Source organism: Scophthalmus maximus, chromosome 9 (genome assembly GCF_022379125.1).
Source record: "Scophthalmus maximus strain ysfricsl-2021 chromosome 9, ASM2237912v1, whole genome shotgun sequence".
Taxonomy (NCBI): domain Eukaryota; kingdom Metazoa; phylum Chordata; class Actinopteri; order Pleuronectiformes; family Scophthalmidae; genus Scophthalmus; species Scophthalmus maximus.
The window spans coordinates 14086341-14113434 of record NC_061523.1 but is presented as its reverse complement, the minus strand read 5'-3'; the positions used below and the strand labels follow the sequence as shown (position 1 = coordinate 14113434).

Below are 27094 nucleotides of genomic sequence, written 5' to 3'. Positions count from 1 at the left end.
ATGAGCTGAGTCACCACTCAGTGCAAACCACAGTGACACAAGTAAGACACATTTAAATACATATAATAAAACTGAAAACTGTCGGCAAGAGATGCTGATATGTTGGTTACTATCAGCTAAACATGAAGAGTCGTGGACAAAATATTGTTGGGAATTTCCCCTCCATTTCAATTTGACTATGACAAACATTACGAAAGGAACTGACAAATGTTTTGATTCTGCCCCCACGAACAATTGAACTTTAATATATTTTGGTTGTGGACTTTGATTTATTCATTTGACATATTCCGGGTGTTACTCTGTTAAGTTACTTTTGTCATCCCTTGTGTTCTTATAATTGGTTTTCTATTTCGTCTCTGCAGATATAATGTTAAATGCATGTACTGTTGTAACGTTCAATGCAATATGTGATACATATCAAGGTATTAGGGATGTTTGTGTTTCATTTCTCAAATGAATGAATTCGATATGACATATTAATGAATAATTGGGGAAGCACAGGTAGGTCTGGAGGCGTGGTTTCCTGACTTGTGTCTGACAGGTACAGGTCAGGTGTAGTTTCACTTTGCTTGTCGTCGCCCCGGAGGACAAACCAGCTCCGTCGCTGTTGGACCCGTCGATGGCAGCAGCAACATGTCGCCGCTGTCTCCACGACACGAGGCGCTTTAAAGACCACGACGACGACGACGACGATGATGATGATGATGTTTGTCCACGGGGTCGATCCCCCAGCAGCTGTGACGTGGCTCATTTATTGCTCGTCTGCAGGAAGTACGAGCTAATGTCACGTGACTCCCAGGTGAGATGAAGTTAAAGGTTTTCTGTTGCTGCTGCTGCTGCACGTACAGTATGTTAATTAAAGCATAATGCAACAGGACAAAATAAAGTATTATGGCTTGTGGTGCAACTAATAGACTAGAAAAATCTATACTTCTGTTATTATTATCTCCATTGTCTTTAGACCTTTTGGTGGCATCTGCCCCCACTGGCATTACTACAGTACTGCAAGTGTAGTATTTGCAATTAGATATTTGTGACATAGTATCATATTTGTGCCATAACTTATATGAGAGTAAACTGTTTGAATGCTTGCTTCATAATATCATGACTGAGACATTTGGATACTCCAGCTTTACAACATTTGAAACCACAACCAGAAATAAAGTTCAGATGTGTTTTGAAGTATTAACAACAATAACAACAGTGAGAAAAACTGGTAAGAATAAAATTATTAGATGTAAATGTTTAACTGCATCGTAAAATCGGTATTTGTACATATGTGACTGACAGAGCAGTCAAAGCAAGTAGACGGCATATTGATAACATTATTTCATTCAATCAACCCGCCCTCAATCAATACATCATGATTTATCAGGCGACGCCCTGTACACACGTACTCTAGTCATAGATACATATACACCGATTTATCATCATTTATTTTGAAATTGTTAAGTTGTGGGTAATAAGTGCAAAATCAAACAATTAAAATAAGGTTAAAATCTCTTTTGGTATTATAGGCTGAACCACAGAGCCAAAAGGGGCATAGTGACAAATGGCTGAAGATGATCTGTCTGCTACTTTTCCTCCTGGCGGTCACTTTTCTCAGTCAGTGACAAAACTGATGGATAAAGTATTGTTATATTTTATGGGATTACTCATTGTGAATGTGTGTCAAAGTGCTCTTAAATTAGAGATATGAATGAATAGCTCCTCTGTGACAATCATGATTTATTGGCTCCAAACCTAAAGCGCAGAAATTCAGATGAATGTTGTATTTAACCAAAGAAGCAAACAAAATCGTACTAATTTGCAGCAATGAATTTAATTTAGTAAAAATCAGGCAAAAATAATCGTATTTTACCACATGAGATGCTCAGTGTTTTTGTCCCTTTCTTGTTAAAGTGGCAGCAGTGGGCAAGGAGGAGGAGAACGATGCACAAGACTATGTGAGCACACATTGAACCAAACACTGAAAAACACCCACAACTCTCCGACACATAGGGAAAGTAGTGACACTCTCCGTCTGTCTCGTGGACTTTCAGGACGCCGACATCTTTCTTCCATCCAAAGCGCTGTGGTTGCTGGGCTCGCTGCTGTTCTGGACCGTTTGGTTGCTCCTCCGTCTCCTCCAGATGTTCCTCTGGTCGATCAAAGGGCTGCTGTGGTTCGTCTCCGTGTCCATGTCCCCGCTGTGTCGCTGTGTGTCCTTCCTTCTGTCCCATGTCCTGCTGCTGCTTCCTTACTTATGTGACGCTGTCTATTTTGCTACCGCCTGCCCTCTGTATGTTTGTGGCATGTGTATCATTGTCGTATTGGCACTGTTCAACTTCACCAGCGTCAAGTCAAACATACAAAGGTTTTGCATGTAGAAACATGCAGGCACTGTCGTCACAGGCTTTAATCAATAGGCTTTTATATAAACCTGCTGCTCTGCACCTGCACTTTTTAAAGATGCCCTGTAGAAATAATCCCAAAAAAGAAACACTTACTTATAAAGTTGAATTGATTTGATTCCCGCAGGTCTTTGTGACATGTACATAAAACCTACAGTGTAATCTAGACAAGAAACGTGGTTCAGCTTTTAAACGGCATTATTGTTTTGTGGATTTCGTGGTTTCTTTTGGCTTTTTTTGATGTTTAAAATTCATCATCAGGTTGATTTTTAAAAAAGGCAATAAAATAATGAATTATAAATGGAATATATGAATGAAATACCGAGCAATCAATTAAGTTTAAAACAAATTTAAAAAGGGAAATTTTAACCCCATGGCACTAGAGACAAAGTGAGAGGATCCCCAAAACCCTTACCCTAGATTCATCCTTTCCCCTGGCAGTTAGTTAGACCCCTTCTTTAAAAACTCAATTTATAGATACAAGATTTTCACGAGGCAACTGTATAACATTAACACAGAATATCATTATCTTGAATTTGTTATTCATGAAAGATTGTTTGCAAATCACTTTTTAATCATGTCTCCATCACCTTTGTCTCAGATCACAATGATTGTCCATTGTTTAAAGGAAAAAATTATGAAACTGTAAAAATTTCACAACAGATACACACTGAGCTTATGCTTCTTCCTTAGCTCATGAGCAGCAAAGAAGAAAAAAAAGAACAATATTCCAGGGTGATCAAATCTTTATTTTTCACACACAGGAGTAAGCCAACATAAATGTTTTAAATATTATAATCATATCTTTTATAGTTTATTCCATTAAGATCGTACTTTTTTTCATCATTGTCATGGATTATGTTATAGGTTTAAAGATTAAGGTTCATTTATCACTCAATTAACAGCAAGACTGTGAAAAATAGTCAATAAAAAAAGGAAAAACAAAGACTCCCTTTTGTTTCGTCCTGTAGTGTGTATCAGAGTACCTCTTCTTTTTTCTTTCTTTTTCATTCCTCCCAGCTGTGTCACTCTCATTTCTTATATTCTGGTCCTTTACACTTTCCTGTAGCAGGCCTCGTGTGTGAAAGACACATAAAATATCTGCAATAACATAAAATCTCAGGATTTAAGAAATAAAAATTAAAAACAGAATAAATTAAGAGGATTGCTCCCCAATGAAGACCCGCCTCCATTGCTGCTGTTGTGACATTACTTCTCGGTGAGTGACAGCTGTAGGATCCGCTCCAGCTCCTCGTCTTCCTCCTTCTGCTTCCTGTGATAAAAATAAGAGAGATACCTCATCAGTCAAATTGAGCTCATTTTCTTGAGTGTAAACAATAAAATAAACAAGACTCAACCACTGAAGCTGAAAGTTGATGCAGTTGTGTTACTGTTATAAGGGCTTTTCAATTTCAGAGTTTAGTATTTAGTTCCAATCGTAGCATTAATGGGATTAGGATGAGTCTTTTTTTTTTAGGAGGAGCTTCAGTAAACAGACATGCTAAATATACGGGGTTCCTAGCGGTACTTCTTCCAGGAAAATTAAGCAGATTTTCTCATAAATGCCGTGATCCAAGATTCAGTGTTCAAGCCCAGTTACGTAAAGAAGAGTCAGAGCAACAACACTGTTCTTGAAATTAATCCAGAGTATCAAATGTGAATCTTGACTTCTTTCCTCAATCAGTCAATAAGTATTCAGCCACGACATGAATGTCAAACATCACAAATACCAGGAGAACTCACCATTAACAGCTCCGTCATTATCAGGGGTGCAAATAACTTAATCTGCCTGTTATTTTCTCAAATCGGATCAATCCCTTATATAAAATGTATGTTGGGAGATTTTGACACCCCCCCCCCCCCCCCCCCCCCTTTGGATGTCTCAAATTCTGTATTGTATGTCATCCACTTCACCTGTCCATTTCCTCATGCTCCTTGCACGACAGCTCCATGGCCATGCGCAGCTGCTCGTCGAAGCTCGACGCCGCGCCAAGGTGTCCTGACAACTGTGGCTCGGTCCCCGTGCTGTAGGGGAGCGGGGAATTGGCAGTGGGATCCATCGGGGAGATAGAGGAGGGCTGGCTGGGGTCAGCCGCGTCTTCTCCCTCTCTGCTGGCCAGTGAGATGGACAGAGACTCCTGGATCGCCCTGGGAAAAGACAAAGAAGGGATATTAAGACTTAAAATGAACTATCATTAAACAAGGAAGGGCTTAATAACAGGAGTGATTCACTGCAGGGCTTCATTACAGAATCACTGGGAGTCACTGCTCCCACGAGAAGAAGGAAAGAAAGAGCTAATCACTGAATTCTATTTGCAGTTGTTTAATTAAATGACTTCACAAGCCAGGGAGTTCCCTTGATATGACAGATTATTGAAAAGACAGAATAAAATAATTAAACCTTGTGATGGATTTAGAACTTCAAATGCTGCTATTTGGAATGAACTCTGAACAATCCTTCCTTTTCCTCAATTCTTCATTCAATTTTGTTATGCTCTGTTCATGAAGGGAAGAATGTGGAATAAAATCTAAAACAAAGAAGTTGAATTCACAGAAAAATGACTCGATGCGAGGTTCAGCTCACCTCTCCAACTGGGAGTCTTCCTCGTACAGTGGAGACTGAGGCACTGGGCGGCTGTTGGTCAAGGCCTCCCAGATGGTCACCTAAAAAAAAGCCAGACATTGGTGTTTCAACTGCCTTTCCAGGTGAGGGAACCCTGTAGGGACACTTTCAGCACTTTCCACCAACAGGGAACCGTTTTCGTTCAGGGTTATTTCAACTTTGGTGCACCAGCTATTTTGTGCTCTGAACCAACATCTCAGGTTCTGAACAAGTTTTCATTTGGTCTAAACGCTACGAACTGTTCAAGGTTTGGTGCACGAACCAGAACGGAGCCTGATCCCGGTTGGGGGAAAAGGGAGAGTTTCAAAAGGTTTCTTGGGGCTAAAATGTTAACTGTGGGGATATTAAAAAAAGTAAAGATAGGAAGAACGACAAAGTAAAAACATAACATTTCCACCAGGGACAGTCAGTTGCCAGTACAGAATCTCATTTTGTTCTGCCATGTAACTGTGACCGCGAAGGAAAGCAACAAAAAAAACTATTAAACAAGATAAAAAGGGAAAAATAAGATCCTAAAATCTTATGCATAACTGACAAATTATGAATCGGTGGTCTGACCTGGTCACTCTCTGTACCCGCGTCCAGCAGACTCTGCTGGATGGCGAACTGCAGCAGGTTGTCATCTTCGTCCCTCATTGGCTCGCTGCGGCCCGGGCCGAGGGTGGTGTAGTCTGGAGGGGGCTCAAACACCGAAGGGTCCACCTCACATTGGAAGGGAGGGGGAGAGTGACCTGGGTGAAGAAGCGTTACTGTAGATGGAAGTTGTTTTTCTGAAACTCCCAGAACCAGATCTCCGTTTGGCAAAAAGACAAAACTGTTCTTTTACTAATATGCTAAATTACAAATGAACGTTATAATTTTATTCAGCATCATGGTATATACTGTAACCTGGGACCCCATGTAGAGGACGGGACCCAAATAAACCATAAGCAATACTTCACCGTCTTTAAACCTGTGTATGTCTTTGAGTGTATAGTTACCAGCCTCTCCGGAGCTCTCTGGTTGATGAACCGTCACCGAGCTGACCGGCTCATCGCAGCCGCATAAGTTACCGAAGGTCACTCTGGCATTCAAGACGTGAAACAGGGGAATCTCTGGAAGACAGGCAGCGAGTTTAATTCAGACAAAATGTCATAATGACCAGCAGTGTAAAATGTCCATCCATCCATTTTCTTCCAATTATCCTAGATCTGGTTACGAAGGCAGACCTCTCCCACTCACCTATCTTGACGGGGAAGCCTGGCGGCAGGCGTAGAGTTATGAAGTCACGCAGCTTTGCGAAGTGGGCATTGGAGATGGCCATGAGGTCGATGATGGGCGTCACCTGCTCGGCCAGGGACAGAGGGTGAGACTCACTCAGCCAGAGGGTCGCTTTAAACCTGGAGAGAATGCAGAGAAAATGTAATGTTTGATCGGTTTGGTGGAATCTCTGCTGGGTGGTGTGCTGCTTTGTCGCTGCTCTACTGCACCTCTGGACTTTGCTGGTAAGCTCGACGGGACGTCCGATGTCGCGGCCATTCAGGTTGAACTCTGGGTTGAAGTATTCGTCAGCTGTGATGTCTGTGGGGTTGTGAGGGCTGGCACACTGGGACACGTTACTCTGACAGAAACACAGAGAGACAGTCAGAGACGGTAAGTGATGCTATTTATCAAAGGCGGTGGCAGCTGGTGTGGGTAGTGTGAGTTAGTGAGTGAGTGCTGCACAGTTACTGTGGAGACTGTTACCCCATTGTGAGCTGTGTGCTGTTCAGCAATCCCCAGGAAGGACTGCAGAGGAGTCTTTGAGCCTGAGTGGGAACAGTGCAGGGAGACCACCATCATCTACAACCTCTAATTTGCTCTATTTTAACTCTAATAGGAGATCAATCTGGAGCAGGAGAAACTGTTTTTCCTGAAACTAAAAACACAAGTGTGTCAAAAACAATATTATTATCAGTATTGGCCTAAAAGAAAATGGTTTTAAGGTGAAGATATTGTCGTATATTCACCTTTGCTTCTCGACTTGTCCTGGTCTGATAGATGCTCAGTCCTTGACCGCGTCACCAGCTCCACATTTGTGGCACTGTAGACCTGGAAACATTGACACAAAAAAGGAAGAACTTCAACGAGTAAAACCAATCAAGCTATAAAAATGTTAATTTGGTGCAAACATTAGATCCCAATAATATTCTGTGTGTAGAGCATGTTTGTTTTGTTTTGACTGTTTTGTTTGTAACCTCTCACACCGTGTTCTCTTTTGCATTTCCCTTGTAGCTCAGCAGTCACCTACCTTGGCTTCGTAACCGCTGACCATCTCGCTCTTCTCCGAACGCCAGCCCCAGATTCCCGACTTGTTCCTAAGCGAGCAAAGGGATAAAGTAAGAGCTTGAGGCACAGAGGTCTTCAGTGTATGTGGTTGAGTTGTAAAAGAATAATACTTGTTTCACTTAAGAGGTTTAACCCCATATTCTAAGTTGACAGCAACTCATGATGTGTGAAAATGTTTCGTTTATTTGATGGAAACTATTTTTATAGGGAAAGATAAACTGAAAAAAATTCCATGCTGAATCATGTTACTTGCTTTAAAGTTGTTTTCATTTAGGAAAGCCATAAAAAAACTACCTGCACATGGCTCGCAAAAACAATAACAAAATAAAAATTATGCTGCATACATACAGATATATACAATATGTTCTTGTTACCGCTCAAAGGCAATGTTGCGTGTGTTGAGGTGCGTGGATACGATGGGCGACGTCAGCCTCTGTGCCGTGTTCTCCTGCGACGGTTGCATGGCTGCCAGGAGGGAGGGTGCGTCACGAGGCGACAACACGAGCGGCTCCGTGTACACCACCTGCTTCTCGTGGTCCACCTCCATCACCACCGCCCCTTCATCTGAGAGGCACAGGAAATTGTTGGTGTTACAGAAGGATTCAATGCACAGTATTTCTGTGCCATCAAGGCCACACACTCTGAGACTGGAGATGACACGTTTAAGCCTCTTACAGAACCTACAGGTCTTCCTTGGTCAAGTTTTCATCACATAATCGATCCATTGACCTTAGCTGTTCAGTTATTACCTCTGCATTACCTACGATTATGTTTTCACCCACATCAGTTAGTTGGTTTATTTATTTGTAGGATTACGCAAAGATTACAAGACCGATATCCACCAGACTTGGTGGAGGGATGGCCCCAGGGCCCAGAAGAACCTAATACATTTGGGGGTGGATACAGATTAAAGGGTGGGCCCAGGAATTTCTTTTCACTTTCTTTAACTAACCTGATCATTTAGCTTATCAGACAACTTCCTTTTGTCTTTTATGTTTCAACAATAAGAACCAGAAAATCATGTGTAGGACTGTTTGGCCTTGGTGGAGGTATGCCCACTTCTGTACGTGATGCTGTTCCCGGAGCATATAGTACACACCTCCGCCCTTGAAGATATAGCTGCGTCGTCCTTTCAGCCAGGTCATGTGTTCAAAGCCCAGGAGGGTGGTGTCCACGCGGAGGCACGAGCCGCTCTTCCACACCCGGTAGACGTCACTGGGACAAACCTTGGACACCAGAGGCACTGAGAGAACGGTGGAACAAGAGGAGAGGCAAATTGACACAGAAGAGAAAAAAGAGGTCAAAGACAAGAAGGTAAACCAAACAGGGAATGACAAGACAAGAAAACGCCAGTTTTCATTTTTTAATAATGCAAAATCACGTAATTATTTGTACCCCAACTGCTTTAAATGCCACAGGACATTTATCCAATCCCAGTACTTCAATGCTTTATCCCAAACGGACTGAGACATTGTAGGTTACAGAGCAGTCCTGTCCAATACATTACATCTACACTTTGGGTATCGGTCACTCCCAGTCTGAGTAAACCATCTTTCAAAGTCCACAGCTGCTGTCCAGTCACTGTGGTGCTGAAACTGACCTCTCTGAAAACACACTCACCCCAACTGGTGAACTCCCACTTCATCTCCACATAGAAGTCCTTCGCCTGAAAGACACCAAGGAGAAACCTTTTATCACTCAGACAAAATCAAAAGATTTCCGTGTTTTCTTTCATTTGAACATCCTGATCTAATAAAGCTTGAGGCTTTGTGTTCAGACTGGGAACAACCCGTCTCCCACTGGAAAACAAAAACTCTTTCCACAAAACTTTGAGGAGTGGTTGAAGATTGGCTGAGCTGCTCTGTGCAACAGGTTGGATGTGGGAACTTTTCACCAGAGGCGGTTTCACCTGTCTCAGTTTGCTGAGCAGCTCTGGGATGCCCGCCAGTCTCTCGGTGGCTCGTTTGAAGTCTCTGTACTGAAGCACCAGCTGAACCAGCTCGGGGTCCCCGGTGCTCACCGCCTCCTGCAAGACTGAAACACCACGTCCACGTTTAATGACAACAACGACTGACAACCTGGGCTCGTTGAGGGTTAGGGGCCACGGCGGAGCACTCACTGGTCCAGCCCTGCGAGCTGCAGTGTGTCGGGTCTGCGGCGTGTCTGAGCAGCACCCGGGCCGACTCCAGGTGGCCGAGGCACACCGCGAGCTCCAGCGGGGTGCGCCCCCTCGGATCCAGGCGCGCCGCATCCTGCTGCACAGCCAAACACACAAGCGCCATCAGCGCAATGCAGTGCGACATATCAAACGCACCCCCAAAAAATAAATAAATAAATATATATAAAATATATATTCATCAGCTGCAAAAGTAAACCTCATTACCTCATTTTTCTGCAGCTCTCGGTCGAGCTCCAGGTACTGATTGTTCCAGACCAGGACGTGCAGAGGGAACGCGTCGTGATCCATGGCTGTCGGCGACACTTTCGACAGCAGTTGACGCTGTATGTGCACGATGACTTCTGCAGGCGACAGATCGCAGTGACAACCACAACAGCGCTGACCCGCACCGCTGGTTAGCTAGCTAGCTCGGTTCGCGTGGACAAACCTGTCACCGGGTAAACGTGTCACAGCGGCCACGGTTAGACAACCAGTGTGGTGTGCACCGATTTGAATTAGTGGGCTGAGTTAGCACGGCTAACTCAGCCCACTAATTAGATGTGGTTAACGTCAGCTAACTTAGCAGGGCTAATGTTAGCTAACTGGCTAATAACAACATTGTCTCCAGCTCCTCTTGGCACCTGTTTTCCATTCTGCCCCGACGCAAGACAACTTAATTCAGCCGCACAAAGAGAAAATTCGCGCCTCCGAGTCAAGTTAGTTGTCTACGATACATGTGTTCGATGAACGAGAGGGAGACATGGGCGCAGCCGCCGACCGATGGGCGGAGAGGGTGGTAAGCTAGCTGCTCGTGGATGCGGCGGCACCCAGCCCCTGTTTATATCGCAGGGTTGTTACGGTGTGTCAAAATCAAGCGAGGCGAGGCGCAGCCTCTGGTGCAGTTGCACATCCAGGTCACCCGAGTTGTGCGCGTCCGATAAGATGCTGGTGAAACGATCATAGACCATTCGACATCTGTCAGAGTCCAGCGGTTCCCTGTCACTGCTTTGTTAGGATGAAGTTCATCTGCAGCAGCGGGATTTATTTGTCCATTATTTTCCAGGTAAAGGAGGGAAGTTGGGTGGAGCCAGAGGGAACGCTGATGTTTGATCCAAAAATGCAAATAAACGACCGTGTTAAACTGGAAACTCAAGAAATAAATGCTAGTAATGTTGACACAGATGCATCTGTCCAAACTGTCATTAAGAATAAAATCCAGTGTTTATCTTTTTTTTTTATTTTTCTTGAAAAATAACACGAACAACGTAAAGTGGAAACTGCTTCTGAAAATAATTACATTGCTACAAGATTCCCGTTTTGGTAATCTAAAAAGAGGAAAACACATTTACACAAAAGTATATATTTATATACTTATATTCATTTAAGGGACAAGGAAAGGAGAGCAGTCTGGGAGGAGAGACCTTTTGATACTGAAGCACTAGAATTGAAGGGAATAAAGAAATGAGCAAACTCCCCAACCACCCACAACAAAACATCACTGTATTGAAATAGACAAGGTCATGAAATCAGTGAAAAGTAGATATGAAAAAAAAGTGTATCAAAGAGGGGTGGGGAGCAGTTTCATCTAGAATATTAACATTTTTGCTCTAAATATTGTCTCTGTACAAAAACAAAGCAAGAGTAGTTTGGAAATAATAGCACCTGAATTCAAATGGTTGTTTGAAAATGCACCATTTATCCGACATAAATCCTTGGCTTGCCCCGTACACTTGATGCATCTTGCCCTGTTGGGGTGACGTCTTGTTGCCAAGGCGACAGCCCTCTCAGCCTATTTACCCTCTTGTCTATGTATACTTATAAAGTACACCACTGAACTATTGTGGCACCCAAACACCTCCAGAAGCCCAACATACAGCTGGTAAAACAGGCCATTCCAGTAACTCACTTGTAGAAGTCTAGATGTGAAAAACCCTTAGACATATATATATATATAAAAAAAAACTCGTTGTCCACAAACCATGTCGCCAACGTGAACAACTTCACATGTGCTCTCTTGAATCTGACAAAAATATAACCATCTATTTGGAGCACCAAAATGTAGCTGAAATCAAAGAAGTTTACGCGTCATATGATAAATAAGACTTGATAGGGATCAGCCAAAAGGAACGATGCAGTCATACCCCCAAAAAAGGATGAAACTCAAAAGTTTCTTTCTCAAGGCAGGAGTTTATGATGGGAGTCAAGATTGGCATCTGTCCAAAAAAAGGAAAGAGCAGTTTGTGTAGTCTAATACAGCTAATTAATTGCCTGTTCTCCCACTCCTGGCAACAAAAGACATGCTTTTCCCACAGAACATTTTATTCCCAAATGAACAAAAGCATAAAAAAACCTCCTGAGTCTCTTTTAGGTACACAGGACAAAGTGTGTAGAAAGAAACACTGTTACAGCCGTGACAACCCCCTTTTACCAACACCTGCTAAGTGAGTACGCCCTCCCAGTTTAGACTCCACGCCTCCTCTGATGAGACACAGGCGCATGTGGTCTTCCCTGCCTGACTGTGTCCTGTGTCACACAGATTCACATCAGGATCCCCTTCCCCTGCTTTTCGCACCTCAAATCACCTCTTCAGAGAGGAGGCAGGTGCTTAGGATATCCTCTGGATCAGTTTTTCATCTGATAGGCAGTAGAGCGTGTTTACTGACAGCTCGGAGATGAAGGCCTCGCAGGCCTTGCGGGAGACGCCTTTACACCCTCGCAGGTCGAGCAGTGAGATGCAGGAGAGGCGTCGGAGATACCGTAGACACGTGTCCGTCAGTTTACTGCAGCCTGGGAACGAAACAGGTGAAAAGACACATCAGTTGTGGAATAAATCACGTGCAACATGCTATTTGTCCCTAAAAATTAGTTTTGCACTTTAGTTAGCCAATCGTTCTCTCACCGCCCAGGTTGAGTTCTGTCAGTGTGTTTCGGGTGGATGAGCCCACTGCCGTCAGCAGGTTGATCGAGTGGTCAGTGAGGCTGTTGCAGTGGGAGAGGTCCAGCTTTGTTAAATGGGGCATGTGGCGGATCACCAGGCGCAGAGTGGAGTCAGTGATGTCCAGGCCTGCTAGTCGCAAACACTGCATGGTCCGCAACTGACTGCGATTGTCACAGCCTGGAGCAGAGGAGTCATTTGGGAAGAAGAGAAGGAAAAAAAAAAAAGGGTCGAGTTTTTGTCAAAAGAGTTTTATGATAAAAAAAAGTGTACAAACACAATAAAATGACAAGATATCTCTCTTTCCTCACCTGGAGGGATGACGAGGTCCCTGATCTGAGAATCTTTGACCCCGTCTGCATACCGCAGGTCCAGAGATCGGAGGAGAGGGCAACCAGAGGAGCAGAGAGCTGAAATAGATGACCAGGAACAACCTGCCACCATCAGATCCTTCAGCCCTGCAAAAGTCAAGACAAGATTCAACCACAGGGTGTTTGGTGTGTGTTTCTGTCCGTGTTTTTCAATGGACTATATTAATACAGTGCTTTTCTAGTCTTATTTACCATTCAAAAGTCACATTCACCCCTTAACACACATTCTGACCGCACTGCTATATACAGGTCTTTGTCACATTCATAGACTGCCCGAAGAGCCACCAGAGGCAATTTAGGGTTAAGTGTATTGCCCAAGGGCACATTGGCATGTGAACTGGGGGAAGCTGTGATCGAACTGCCAACCTTCGGGTTAGATGACCGACTCTACTCCTGAGCCACAGCCGCCCTGTGTGTGTGTTCTAGCACACAACTTTCTGGTGGAAGCAATGACTAATTCAGAAATCTTTTGAAAATGACCAATATTAAACAACTGATGTTATGAAATAATTACACAAACAGGAAATATCATCCAACTACTAATGTATGCCACTTGCCAATAAAATTCTTTTGTAATGTTATATTTATAATATTGACCCATTTTTCAAAACAAATAAAACAGTGTATGTATCAGTGTGTGAGTCTCAGTACCAGGCAGGCGGCCAACAAGCCAGTTGAGCTGCTTTTTCGAGATGTTGGTCCAAGAGAGATCGAGTGTCACCGGCTGCCTCTTTATGATGCCAGTTAGGGCCTGAGGGGTAATGGTGCGTTTGACGCTCAGGTCAATCCTCGCCCAGAGTCGCTTGTCTAAACACCTGTGGACGAGCACACACTTGTTAGGAACATGTCCATTCAAATCTACTTGTCAAATCCAAATCCTTTCAAATCCCTCTAATTAGGGTTAGTTTTACAACATTAGTATGAAAAAACATTTCAAAACTGTCTCATCACCTTTTGTTGACTGATAATGATAGGAACATTACTTCTTTTAGTGTAACCTGTACCAACAACTTGAACATTAGATGAGCAGCTGTAATATAAATGTAATTATTCAATTAACTGAGTTCGTGCACAGCGTGTCTCAAGCTACATAATAGAATTGAGGTGCTGACTCAGCTACTCAATCACTTTAGCGAGCAAAAAAATGAGTGAACACATGTTTTCCACTGTTCTTTGCTAATAAGGACAGACTAAATGCTAACAGAATATCCCTAATAAGAATTTGACAGATTTTTTTTCTCCACTTACCATTTGTACCAGTTCTTGCAGACGGCCATGCAGACGCAGAGATCTGCTCGACTTACGTAGCGGAAGACAGAGACCCACACCTCCCTCTCACAACCCCGCCCGCTTAGACCGCTCTCCCTCTCTGCTTCGCTCCCTCCTTCCTGCAGGGCGGACAGAGGGATGCGGAGGTGGCTCAGCTCGGAGGATGAAGAACAGGAAGCGCCGTTGCTCAGTTTAGCTGGCCTGCTTGGCCTCGGCCTTTTAGAGGCTTCCAGGCTCTCTAGGTGGGAGGTGCGACTTTCTGTGTGTCCACTGCGAGTGTGTGGGGGTGTGTGCCTACTGGGGTGTTGATCAGAACAGGGGCCGCGATTTCTAATTGGGGGTCTGATAAGGGGTCTAGTCTGGTTGTGTAATGTGGAAGTAGCAGTTTGAGGGGCGATAGCCTCTAATTTGGGGACAATGGCTGATGGGTCCTGTTTGGCCCTGGTTGGCCTTTGGAGAGTCACTTTAAGATATGAGCTGTCTTTGTCCCCCATCTGACTGTCCTGCTCAATCTCCTCCTCGTCTTCCTCCTCTGCACAGTTCTGGTTGGCCACCTTGCTCCCTTCCTCTTCTCCTTCTTTGGCTGCTCGTCCTCCTCTCCTCAACTGTGGCTGGTTCTCTTTGTCCCCTCCCCTTCCACTGTTCTGCCCTCTCTCCTCTTCCTCGTCGCTGCTGCTGCTGCTGCTGCTGCTGCTGTTGGTGCTGCTGCTGCTGCTGCTGCTGCTGCTGCTGTCTTCACTCTCCTCCTCCAAGTCTTCATGGCCTCTGCCACCTCCGATTCCTCTTCCGGCTCCTCCTCCCCGCAGCCTCACGCCCCTTCCCCTCCCTCTGCGGGGCTCTCCCTTGGGCTCAAGTACCAGACCGACGGAAGACTGCTGCTGCTGGAAGGAACCAGTCCCTCCTTGGGAGTGGTGGTAAAGGGAGCCACTCGACCAGGTGGAGCCTCGAACTCTGCCCTGAGATAGTCTGCTGGTTGGAGAGCGCAGCCGGGACAGCATCCTGGATTTCAGGAGTCTGGGAGAGCGATCTAGAGACGACTGTTTCTGTCGGGAGAGAAAAGGCAAATGAAAACATCAAATACAGTGCTACAATATTATTAGTAGTATTGTATTGTGTCTTTTTAACATTTACCCTCAAATATGGTACCTGAGAAGATAATTATTTAAGTTTCACTGACTGACACATTACAATTACACTTTTGTTTAATAACACAGTGCTGAATGTATTTGCAAAAATTAAAAAAAAAAAAAACATTCATGGCTGCTCTGCTTCTTTCAGTGGACTTTTTAATGCTTACTGAGCAATCTTCAGTTTGCTGCCACTGGTGTTTTCTGAAGGGTCCTCATCTAACGAGGATGAACTCAGTGTCTTTGCAATTCTGATTACGTTTTGTCATCAATTACAGTGCTAATATTTGCCAAACACTGAAGACAAATCTCTACTCAGCAGAACATGCATACAGAGTTCATGGGGAGGGGACTGATACATGCTTGTATCTTAGCGGAGGATAGTGCTCGTTAAATGTACACAGCAAATCTCAGTAATCACAACTATTTTATTAGAATTTAATTATCAATATTATTAATGTTGGACTAGAATGAGTAGTTGGCTTTTAGGCAGGCAGACAGCGCTTCTGGAAAGCTCTGCGGCCACATCCCATTGGTAGTAAAGAAGGTGGAAGTGTGAAGCTACATGCCCTTAACCTTACATGAATATTTACGTTTGGGTCATTAACTGTCGATTTCCTTTTTTAATAGCTCACATTCCACCGCTCACGGCCTCATACAGCAAATCCATCAAGCAACAGAAACTCTAATCCCAGAGAATTACTTTCATGCAATACAGACTCATTGTAGGAAAAAGGGGCCTCGCTTACCACTAGAAGTTTGCTACGCTCCAGTTTTATCTGCAATAAACAGGAAGAGATTGGGGGATGAGAAAAATGTCAAATACAGAAAAAATGATCCAAAATACTAATGATCCACAGAGTTTATCAACTATTTTGAGTCTGGCAGTAATCACATCTTTGGAATCTGCCAAATCAGTTTTAGGGTGCAAGTTTTAGCAAGGAAACAATAAGATTCTTTAAATATGGTTTTAGATTTCTTTGAAAGATCTTTAATGACTAAAATAGATCGAAATCAATTTCAGAAACAAAATAGAGCTCTGATTTCTTACTCTTGAACCAGCTGAATTTTCAGCTTGAGGATCTTGAGGATCTTTAAGGCTGCTAAAACTTAAAGAAAACTAAAGAATTGGTGTATTGCTTAACAATAAACATCTCAATACTTGAGACATTAAATTAAAATTCAATAACTGCACCTAAATCATGCTAAGAGCTCCCCTTTACCTTCTTTTTGAGTCTGAGCTCCAGTGCACTTGCTCTTTTTCGATTCTGTTGATGCTGCAGTAACAGTTTTTGAGAAGGAGGTGGTGCCGTGGGTCGAGATTGGGGTCTGCTATGTTTCCCCGGTCCCACCCCTTCACCTACACCAATGCCTTCCCGGTATGCAAGTTTGGACGGTGGCAAGGAGGACGAGCCCTCAGACTCTCCACTTTCCTCATCGCTGGAAGACTGGCGAGGGAAGGATTGGAAAAGATGGGAGGTGTGGTTGAAGAAGGAGAGACATTGTTCATTTGAGTATCGACATCTGGTGGAGGTTACACTGGAAGGAAACTTTGCTGAGGAAAGGAAAAATTGTCCTAGAGACTGAATGAACAAAGAACACACAATACAGCGCAAGTGAGAGGGGTGTGTTTCGGTACCTCTGATTCTGAACCTTTGCCTTGATAACATTTGGGACATTCCCAGCAGCTGGGCAAATCCTTGTTGATCTTTCCCTCACCGGGTTCCTGAAAGAGAGAACAGCCGGAAGTCTAAAACACAAACTAATTAACTACTACTATTTTAAAAACAACTTTGGTAGCAGTAACCCAGACAGTGCAATAATCTGGTTATGTATTCAGTTTATTGCCTTCACTGTGTCTGAAGCGGATTACCTTAATGCATTGACGATGGGCAATCTGCGAGCAGACGGAGCACTCCATGAGTGCGTGAGTGCTCGGATTTGATTCCTCTGATTCACCTTCTCCACATATGGCACAACGAGCCGTGTTTGGCAATGCAGGCTGGAGGAATAAAGAAAGAAAGCTGATACAGATTATTGTTAAACATAACCAGAAGCCAGAAGTATATATTGCAGACTGGTAGCCACCGTGCACACATGTATTGATGGGCAGCATTACTTGGTCCCATACATACAAGCACAATGACGGAGATGACATCTCACCGTTATACACTGTCTCATCAAGCAGCCCTTCTTCATGCGCCCTGGCCCGCCAAACTTCCTCATGTCGTGGCAGTACTGGCAGGTGCCACACTCCTTCCTGGTGCAACCAGCACAGCGCTTGCACCTCACCCGTCTTCGCCTCAGGGCAGAGATGGAGGAGCGTTTGGTGGGCCTCTGACCCAAAGGCTTGTGGAGGGTCGGGCCCAAGCGAGGACGGTAAATGACAGGGGGAGGGGGAGTGGGGGGCTGGTACCATGATGGCTGTATAAGGGACATGGCGAAATAAAAGGGGGAAAGAAAAGGTAGGTTAGAATTGTGTCCTGCCAATACACAACAGAGCCTTTTCAGATGAACTGGAATGAAGGATTTAATAATCTTACTATTAATATAATGTAAAAAATAAATAGCAGCCAAGTCAAAAAGTATATCTTATCGTTCTAACATCGACAACCTATCGATTACACAACAAGAACGGACGAATAAACCACTAAGTGAATAGTGGTAAAATATACGATATCTGCTCACAAACATCTGAAGTGTGTTGTTATGTATTTGCAGCAAGTAAGAGGAAAATATCAAAAATAAAAAGTTTTCTGCTCACCCTTTTGGGCCACTTGACAATGGGCTTTCCAGAGTAGGAAAGCTTGGTGTTATCATTGGAATGCTCCTTCAGAACAGCCTGGACAAGTGGAGGAGAGAACAAAAGTATTGGGACACAAAAAATATATATTTATCTGGACTTCCACCATGACACAGCAAGGTAACAGCAGAAAAGGAAACATCCATTAATTAGTTTTGGTTGTTGACGCAGTTCCGTTCATGTTCCTTGGAACCTTTGTGCTATCCAGAAAAACCAGCCCAAGTTGCCACCAGTTTTGAGCGGAACCATTGTATTGAAGGAAGCGTCATTAACTGAGAGCGCTGCACATTGCACAACAAGAGGTAAATAGTGGTAGCAAGATGGTGGATTGCATTGATTAAGTGGGAGTGTTTGCAAAGTTACTAGAGATATTTGTTGACAGATAACTGAATGCTATTTTCCCCCCAAATTTCTCACATGACTTTCCCATTTCCATCCTGATTTCTTTGCGGTTCACACTCAACAAACATGCTTTTTTGGGGGGGGGGGCTCCAGACGGGAGCCAACTGTTCGGGTTTGTTCAAAATGCTCCTCATGGTTAGGTGCACAAGCTGGACGGCGATATGTTTGAATGTAGTGTAACCGTGGTGATGAAAATGTGAGATAAACAGCAAAAGGAACTAAAGTAACACCCACCCTCATGTCCTCTAGCAGGGCTGCAGCGTTCATGATGCCTGCAGGGACACACTTTTTGTGGACTGGCAGCTCCTCCAGCTTCCCCACGAGGTTCCACAGTCCCTCCAGCTCAAAGGGGGTCAGCATATGCTGAGGTGTGGTAGCTTCAGCTGCTTCTTCTTCTTCTTCTTCTTCTTTTTCTTCTGCTTTTACTTCCTCTTCCTTGCCCGTCATCTCCACGATTTCAGTGTCACCGTCAACTCCATTAGAAGTGTCATTCCCAGTCTGATCATTGACATCAACATCAGCCCGGGTCAGTCCTGAAAAAAGAAAGACATGATTGTTAACGTTAACGTCAGTGACGCATTAATTCATGTGTTCATGTGAAAACGAGAATAAAACGAATGCAGTTATGTTTTCCTGTGTTCGTCTGTCCTCACCTATACCGAGGGAGTATTTTTGGAACTCAGGTGTGAGGTGGGAGATGTTGGTCAGGCAGTAGAGGTATCTCTCCAGGACATACCAGCACATCTCATAGTAGAAAGGATAGCGAAACTTTGCTGGCACCTAGAAGAGGAATGCAGAAATAGATTAATAGTTTAGTCCACACAGTCACATATTATCATGATATTATAAAATGTCTAATGTTGCTTTTAAGCCCAGTATATATGCCTTTCCCAAAGCAGTTAATCTTAGTCAGAAGCATTAGTCATAACTTGTAGCAGAGTCTGAAACGGTGCCTCCCAAAAGACTGTTGTTCTTAGTTATAACTGCAGAAATTCTTGTCTGGCGTTAATTTAAATAAAAATACCTTCTAATGAGTTCTATTCTGAGGAACAGGCATCACAAACCAGAGAAAGACAGCTCTGGTTGTTCATTGTTGATCAGTATCAGCAGCTACTTTTAGTTTAAGTGGGAATTGGATTTGGGGGGTAAACAAAGTGAATCCCTATCTTTGTGGGTGTTTGAAATTCTTGAAATTGAAGGCACAATGTTGAGAAATCTTTTAGTAAATAAAGTTTTTCTTTTGAAAATGATTCCACATGGTCACAAATTCTGACGCAATTTTCATTGTGTGGCAAGAGGGTTGATATACATCAACAGAAAAGTGAATGTGAGGTGCTACTCACCCGTGTGCGATCCTCAATGCTGTAGATGTTGAGCTGCATGGGGATGTTAAAGCTATGGAGGAAATTCCCCCCAAACACCAACGTGTCCTCTGGGGTGTACACAGCATGGATCCACCCTACAACATACAAGATACATGATGTGTGATATATTAGTCGCCAATTTTGTGATTGTGTGTGTGTGTGTTACTGCTGCATGCAGAAACATACCGGATGGGATTATGAAGGTGTTGCCCTGGTTGAGTTTTATCCTCTGACAGTCATGACACTTGTCCCCCAAGAAGATGTCTCCCTGTTTTCCAGATAAAACCCAGTTTTCATACATCTCCAGGTTCTGTGGCGTGGGTGGAATCAGCCAGAACACCTGCAGGAGGAGTCACAGGTAAAAGTGAGGCCACGATCACATTTACTTTCATTTTAACAGCATGACTGATTCATCATGACTATAACGTTTCTGCGAGACCCAGACTGACCTTTCCTCCTCGAAGGATGTGGTACCAGACTGAAGTGCCTCCAAAGTCAATGTGGAAATCTGTGAAGCAGCCCTGCACACTCATGAGACAGTACCTGGGTGAGGACAGAAAACGTGAGGGTGAGTGTTGTACCTTAACTGTAGCAAGGCAAACGTTACGTTCCTGGTTTACTCACTTCTGTACTTTGGGATAATGCATGTCTATGATGGCGTTTGTGGAGTCTCTTTGTCTCTCCTTGAGATGACGGGGCCACATGTTGTCCACCCAGTCGATGAGGTCAACCTGGATCATTAGGAGAGGAAATGGGTATGAAACAGGAATTCAAGCTGTCTACACCAAAGTCAGTTTGTTTCTGAGAACTGACGCCGCTTTCTGGATGTAGATAAAAAAGTTTTTATCCTGGGACCAATTTAGAGATTAAAATCCATTAAACACATAATTAGGAAAACTACCCAGTTCTTTCTGAACTGTGTAAAATGCGATTTCCTGGTTGGTCTCTGAGACCACATCATCAATCTGCACATCTGGGTTGCTTTAAAACCCTCAGGTGGCATTAATATCCAACTTGGTTGATCTGATCACAAGCCGACGGCAGTGAGTTTGTCAGCTCATACCTGGTATTCAAATATGTCTCTACATTCGTCTCAATTGACCATTTGTGATCAGCTCTCACTTCCCCATTTAATGTACAAATAAAAACAAACATAATTTCTGGTTGCAAAGACCAAATGCCTTGTTGTTTTCAACCAGTGGGGTGCAGACTCCTCATGACTAGTTAGTTAGATCTATTCCTTGCCAAGATATTTGATGCACTTGCAATACATCTCTACAGGCTTTTATAAATTGTCACACATTGTGTACAAGTTAAGCCATTGATTAATGCACCGAGTAGGAGGTCCTTCAATGTGACCCAGGAAATATTAGCATACACATACTCTTTAAAGAATGTGGCCATATGAGGCCCATACCACCACCTACTGTACATCTACAGTCTAAATTGACACCTGTTCTTATAGCTGCCCAATTATGATCGGGTCCCTCAAGATGCATATTGAAACGGCCAGGCATGAACAGGGCCATTGTGTGCATTCTCACCGAAGCCGGACGTTTGACCAGATTCTCCAGCCTGGTGTGGCTGAACTCCAGACTGATGACATTGTAGAGTTTCTCCCTTTCTGACGGTGGCGTTTCATAGTAGCGTCGCCACTGGGCCATCGACATCTCGATTCCCTTCTGGGTGTTCACGTCCATCACATCTACGATGCGTCGACTACCTGTAGGAGGAATAAAAGGTTTTCAACATGTGAGACCACTGCTACTAAATCAAAATCAAATTCACTACCCTTAATTTTACAAAATTAACATTGTGTCTAAGACTTATTACAACAAATTAAAATACCCAGCAACCAAATACTGGATTATTGAGACCAGTTATGGTATTTGATAGTCCAAAAAAAAATGCATAGGCTGGGGATTGTTTTTAGCATGAACATCAAACATTAAAAAAGTCTTTAAACAGGTTTGAGTTGTTTTTTATAATTGTAATAGATACATACTATGGTTCAGACTGCACAGGACATATTTCGTGTTCCCTACTGGAACTTTAATCAGCTTGGCTACCAGCAACACGTATTAGAAAGATAACATTTTGTGGGGGGGGGGGGGCGATTTACTCTGAAAGGCCATAAAACATCTTACCAACAAACAACTTGACGTCACTCACACTGAAATCAGGGTCTGGCATTCTGCAAAGGAGAGGCAATTAGTTTTTTTTACATTTTACAATTTCTCTTGACATGAGTAAAACATAACTATTGGCATCCTCTTTGAAATCAACCAAAGGTACAGTATTTAAAAAATTTGAATAAATAAATAAATAAGATCAAAAAGAAAGGGAGCGTAATCTGTGATTGTGATTGGACTCACTGTATGCCAAGGCCATCGGCTGTCTTAAAGATAATTGGTTCCCTGAGACCTTCCCTCTGGATGTATTCAAATGTGAAATCTAGAACAGACATTCACACAGGTACAGTGAGGCAGTCGATAGTCAAAAAACCCACACATACGATATGTTGAGATGTGGTTTAAATGAAATGGAAAATGTTTCATTTTACATCTCACCTTTGCCCTCCATGTGTTTGACCAAATCAGAGCCAAAGCGTTCGCACTGCAACTTTTCATCCAGGTCAAACATTCGTTTCCCTTCAATTTCATCATCTGAGATTCCATCGTCCTGGTAGCGGCGCCGCGTACCTGTACGCTGAAGACGAAAGAACGTTTCTGTTTAGCTCTCTGTCGCAGATGGATACTATGTTTTGTAGAGAGCAACAAGAAGAAAGCAGGAGCGGAGGTATGGAATAACTCGCATTGAAACGTGTCGCTTTAATGCACAGAAAATAATTCAGCGCCTTGACAAATCTGGGTTACAGCAGCCTATCAAACAGACAGCATTGCTGATTTCACATTTGCAAAAACGTTGCACAAAAAAGGACTTTAAGGGTATGCTTAGGTACGAAAACTGTCAATTTGAATCAGTGTGCCCAAATTCACAACGTAGAGGAAATCATTAGTAATTTCTCACCAAACGACCCATGGCAAGAAAAATTCAGCTAATGAGGAGGGTTCTGATTTATAACCAAAAGCAAGCGCATTTACAAAAACCCTCTGCAGCAACGCTTGATGTATTTTTAAATGTTCTAATTGGAGACGGTTTTATAAGACATGGGGTGACACACACGGGAGCCGTCCCTTAATAACTCTGTAACAAAAAGAAATTGAATCTGCCATTAGTGGGGGGAAAAAAGTAATGCTTTTCAGCCAAGACAGGGAATAAGTAACAATAAATCAATCCAAGGCAGCTGATCAGCTGGTCAGCCAGCCACCAAATCAGTGTAGGAACCAAACAATAGCAGGGGTTAATCTTCCACATGCAGCCCCCCTTTACTCCCCTCCCTCCATTCACCCTATGCAGCACTGCTTGGCTAGACAGATGATCACCCCCCCTGCTCTCAGATCTCCCCACCCCCATCGCTTTAGACAAATGTGCTTTCATCTAAACTGATGCTCAAAACTTTTAATACTGAAGATGCACGGAATTTATTCATTGGCAACAGAAAATCAACTTGAATATCCTTAAAGAAACCCATGCTGTTTTAGTGTTACATAGCAACCAAATAAAGGAAATTAATGAATAATTGACTATTTGTTGGGTGTGTTCAACAATTAGTTGAGCTGCTTTTTAAAAACCTATCAACAATGGCAGAATAAGGCATACATTGTGCACATACATACTTTAAAATTATTATTTTTTACGAATTTAATTCAACCCCACCATTAGTGTCAATCATAATTCTCCGGTTACACGAGAAAGCATGAAAGCATTGAGTTCACGACTTTATGGCGAAGGGGTAAGTCGTGTCAAGAGGTGAAGCACCGTCTCAGCTGCTCAGACCGGACAGTGAACTTGACCTGCTGCTGAACCCATTGTCTTCGGACAGGTTCATTGCCGTGATGAGGGTGGACAACAACACAGAGTGCCACTGTGCCAAAGTAAAGTGGGGCGTTTAAGTCAAATACAGTGTTAATTATTCACTAAACAGTCTCGTGTGGGTAAACAAGGCTAATGTCGCATGGGCAGTGTTGCTGACAAACCGAACACTTGTATTGTGTTGCATTGTGTACACACAAAACAAGTGTTCCGGGAGCTAGCAGCTTCGTAAGTTACTCACCAGGCGCTTGCTGTACCGTGTATGAGGATCGTCCATGATCTCTGCAAGAGAAAACAAAGTTCCCGGAGTCGTGTTACATCACTCTGGGGAAACGGTCAACGGCTGCTGAAATGTTTTGGTGCGTTTTTAAATTATTGTCGGACAGAAACACACACATCTCTCTCTCTCTCTCTCTCTCTGTGTGTCTGTCTCTCTCTCTCTGTGCAGAGCCTAGCCACATAGCCCATTGCTAACGTTAGCTACCAGTGTTGCGTTAGCTAGCACCCTAAGGCTAGAAACGCACACACAATTACAAACATTCGCGTCGAGCAGGCGTCGCCGTGCGCGTACAAGTGCCGGGTGTGATGACTGCCCTTCAACAGGAACACTCCGGACACACATTTACTGGCGTTTTCCGCTGGCGGTGTCGGCTAACGGGAACTAGCCCCGTCGACAATCCCTTTCATGAAGTCGTCGGCTACCGCTGACGCTAGCCAGCTAGCTGACGTTAGCCTCTGCACGGCAGTTGTTGTACGCGTCTTCCGTCGTTACCTCTGCGTTTTAACTCCTCTCAGCCGCGGCGGTCAAAGTAATGTCCCCCGGCTAGAGCGTCCGAAGCCTCCCAGTGAAGTTCCTCCCCATGTTAACATGCCAACAGCGGTGTATACTGCTCTGTTTGTTATGGTGCGACAAAGTTAGAACGACTCGACGCTCCGAGCCGCCATTTTCAGCTGGGCAGAAAACACACACACACACACATACACACGAACGAAACAGAAGGAAAAAAAAGAAGCCTCAGGACCCGCCCCCCTATTTACACCACAGTTACTGGAGATTAGCATGGAGCGGCGCTGATTGGCCACAGCGTGTGCTATTTAAACAAGATTAGAATATATTAAAGTACGAGTGTGCTTGGTTCACCTGCCCGTTCTGACGGCTCCTGGGCTTCAGTCCATCGATGGAAGAAACGTTCAGATCATTTATTTGGCTCAAGCCAAGTATATAAATATTTACAAACCCCGAATTATGATAAATACAGATATAAGATATAAATAGGAAGAATATTTTTTTTAAAGTATTTAAAAGTATATGTGCCTTCTGTGACATGAAGTAAAGATAAACAAAAAACACTTGAAGGATTAAAAGTACAATGTGCAGAATGATCCCCTTTGTTATCGGAGAGTTGTCAAGGATGCAGCAACTTAACCGATAACAATATTTGACCCTGTCTGCTTTAAAAATATTGAAATGATTAAGTAATAATCTACATTGTGGCCGCTAGTTGATTAATCAAAGAACTAACGCATTTTATACCATCACATAAATACACTCACCTATTTTTTAATTTACAAGTTATATACACTGCCTGTATCCCATATTGCACTATATAGTATGAGTCTATATTTTATTTTGTTATTCAGTTGTAAATGACATATCAAACGTCCATATGCACATTACAAATGACCAGTTACTGTTTGTAGTTCCCCAGTTGATGTATTCTATATAGTTTTTCCCATTAAAATAGTATTTCTATCTCACTAAATGTTTGGATTATGTTTTAGTCCAATTCAATTTTTTACATTTCCTCTTGCACCACTTCCTTTTGTGCTGCTGTGTCTAAATTGAGTTCCCCCTAAAGGAAGATCAATAAAGTTTCATCTTGTCTCAATGCTCCATGATACTGTTTTTTTCCTCCAAGCACGAAGCAGCAAAACGAACGTACCCTTGTTCAGACCGCGCCCCCTTGCATGTGTTGATGGGCGGGGCCTGTCTCCGCTCAGGAAGATCAGAGTGATGGGGGATGAAATTAGGTCAGGAGAAGCTCTTTACACGGGTGTCATGTCGTGCGCACGATCACCGCACGTTCGCTGCAGCTTTCACTCATGACAGGAGGAGGACACATGAAATGGACAGTAAAAAGATGTCAGAGAGAGAAGAAGCCCTCAGTGCAAACAGGCGACCGGCTGCTGAGCCATGATAATGGATAAAACCTCAGACACATAAACACGAATAAAAAAACCAAAACTTGGCTACAACGCACATAAATCTTTTTATTACATAACAGGCTTTGCTGGGTTGACACGTGAGCGAGAGGCGGCCGCTGATACAGAAGAGACCATCAATACGAGCGTTTCAGCAACAAACAGATCACACACACAAGACCCACACAATTTATTAAAAATAATGACAACAAACAGGTCAGAAAATACTACTTAATCGGGTATTAATGAGCCTAATTATGTGTTGGTGCGTAATTGGAATTTCGTGGGCAAGACAGCACCCCAAACAAATGTTCATGCATTTTAATGCATGACAAATCATTTTATGTCAATAAAAATGTCTGTTAATACAACTGTCCCGACTATGTACCACCAGGAGGCGGTAGACTATCAAATCAAAAAGTAATCATTGTGAACAGACAGGCCCAAGAACAATCTACACATTTATAACACGTTTTAAAACACTTACATACGGTAAGAAAATCATTTAAAATCAAATAATTAATAGAGTGGTAGGTGCACAGGACAGATGTGGTTATTTTCTTTAATATACTTGTACACATTTCTTTTTATGTAAGTCTTCCAAAGTGATTCAGATAATGGTCTAGGTAAAGATAGGGGGTCAGCTCAGGAAATGCCCTTTTTCTTGGAGAAAGTCTCTTGCCTAGAAATAACACACAAAGACAAAAAAGATAAATAACGTGATTTGAACATTACAGTAAGCTAGTGGAGAATACATAACACAGAAGGCTGATGCATGGTGTTTTACCTGTGAACGACCTTTTTATGAGAAGAAGCTGTAGAGATAGGAGAACCCGACGATCCCGATGATGGAACAGCACAATGTAATCATCATCTTTTTCTGTAGATTTGGACAAGATGGCAATCACAGAAGTTAGGCTGCGAGTCATGGGTCTTAACACAAACCAGCCAATCACAACACAACAACTCACATCCATGGACACAACGGTTTAAGGAAACGATTGAGCAAAAGGAGAACAGAGGGTCAGAGAGGGTGTGTGTGTGTGGGTGTGTGTGTGTGTGGACATGCTTATAAAAACTTACCTCCTCTTTTGCACTTAATTCTGTGATTAAGTGATTAATATGCGGCACAAACTATCAGTATCCATAAAAAAAAAAGTAAAAACCTCCCAGTTCCTCCATCACATGCAGTCATTAAATAAAT

The 27094-nt window shown here is 43.2% G+C and overlaps 3 protein-coding genes across 4 annotated transcripts; 1 reads left to right on the top strand and 2 right to left on the bottom strand.

Annotated features, from left to right (window-relative positions):
* The first annotated feature begins 529 nt into the window (after positions 1–529).
* LOC118320066 lies at positions 530–3540 on the top strand. The gene is made up of 4 exons (XM_035650846.2): positions 530–799; positions 1518–1605; positions 1903–1946; positions 2043–3540. The coding sequence occupies exons 1-4, from the start codon at positions 620–622 to the stop codon at positions 2367–2369; spliced, it is 639 nt and encodes a 212-aa protein (XP_035506739.2). The 5' UTR covers positions 530–619; the 3' UTR covers positions 2370–3540.
* Positions 3122–10472, bottom strand: ankrd13d (ankyrin repeat domain 13 family, member D). 2 transcript variants are annotated; one of them, XM_035650841.2, is made up of 18 exons: positions 10123–10472; positions 9707–9929; positions 9443–9578; positions 9233–9357; positions 8944–8989; positions 8423–8566; positions 7698–7887; positions 7286–7352; positions 7005–7086; positions 6742–6803; positions 6486–6616; positions 6238–6395; positions 5997–6110; positions 5575–5747; positions 4978–5057; positions 4308–4541; positions 3607–3666; positions 3122–3494 (listed from the first exon to the last, which is right to left on the bottom strand). In XM_035650841.2, the coding sequence occupies exons 2-18, from the start codon at positions 9788–9790 to the stop codon at positions 3425–3427; spliced, it is 1956 nt and encodes a 651-aa protein (XP_035506734.2). In that variant the 5' UTR covers positions 9791–9929; positions 10123–10472; the 3' UTR covers positions 3122–3424. The 2 variants fall into 2 exon arrangements, with proteins under 2 accessions (XP_035506734.2, XP_035506737.2); XM_035650844.2 differs by having other exon boundaries at positions 3581–3666; positions 9707–10470.
* Positions 10473–10702: 230 nt separating this feature from the next.
* kdm2ab (lysine (K)-specific demethylase 2Ab) lies at positions 10703–24677 on the bottom strand. The gene is made up of 23 exons (XM_035650840.2): positions 24461–24677; positions 23930–23970; positions 22323–22461; positions 22128–22206; positions 21900–21946; positions 21297–21475; positions 20377–20483; positions 20202–20295; positions 19939–20092; positions 19732–19847; positions 19042–19168; positions 18623–18921; positions 17948–18025; positions 17347–17607; positions 17057–17185; positions 16823–16909; positions 16407–16631; positions 15933–15962; positions 14036–15099; positions 13439–13602; positions 12728–12874; positions 12381–12596; positions 10703–12268 (listed from the first exon to the last, which is right to left on the bottom strand). Exons 2-23 carry the CDS (start codon positions 23963–23965, stop codon positions 12087–12089), a joined length of 3960 nt encoding a protein of 1319 aa, XP_035506733.2. The 5' UTR covers positions 23966–23970; positions 24461–24677; the 3' UTR covers positions 10703–12086.
* Positions 24678–27094: the final 2417 nt, after the last annotated feature.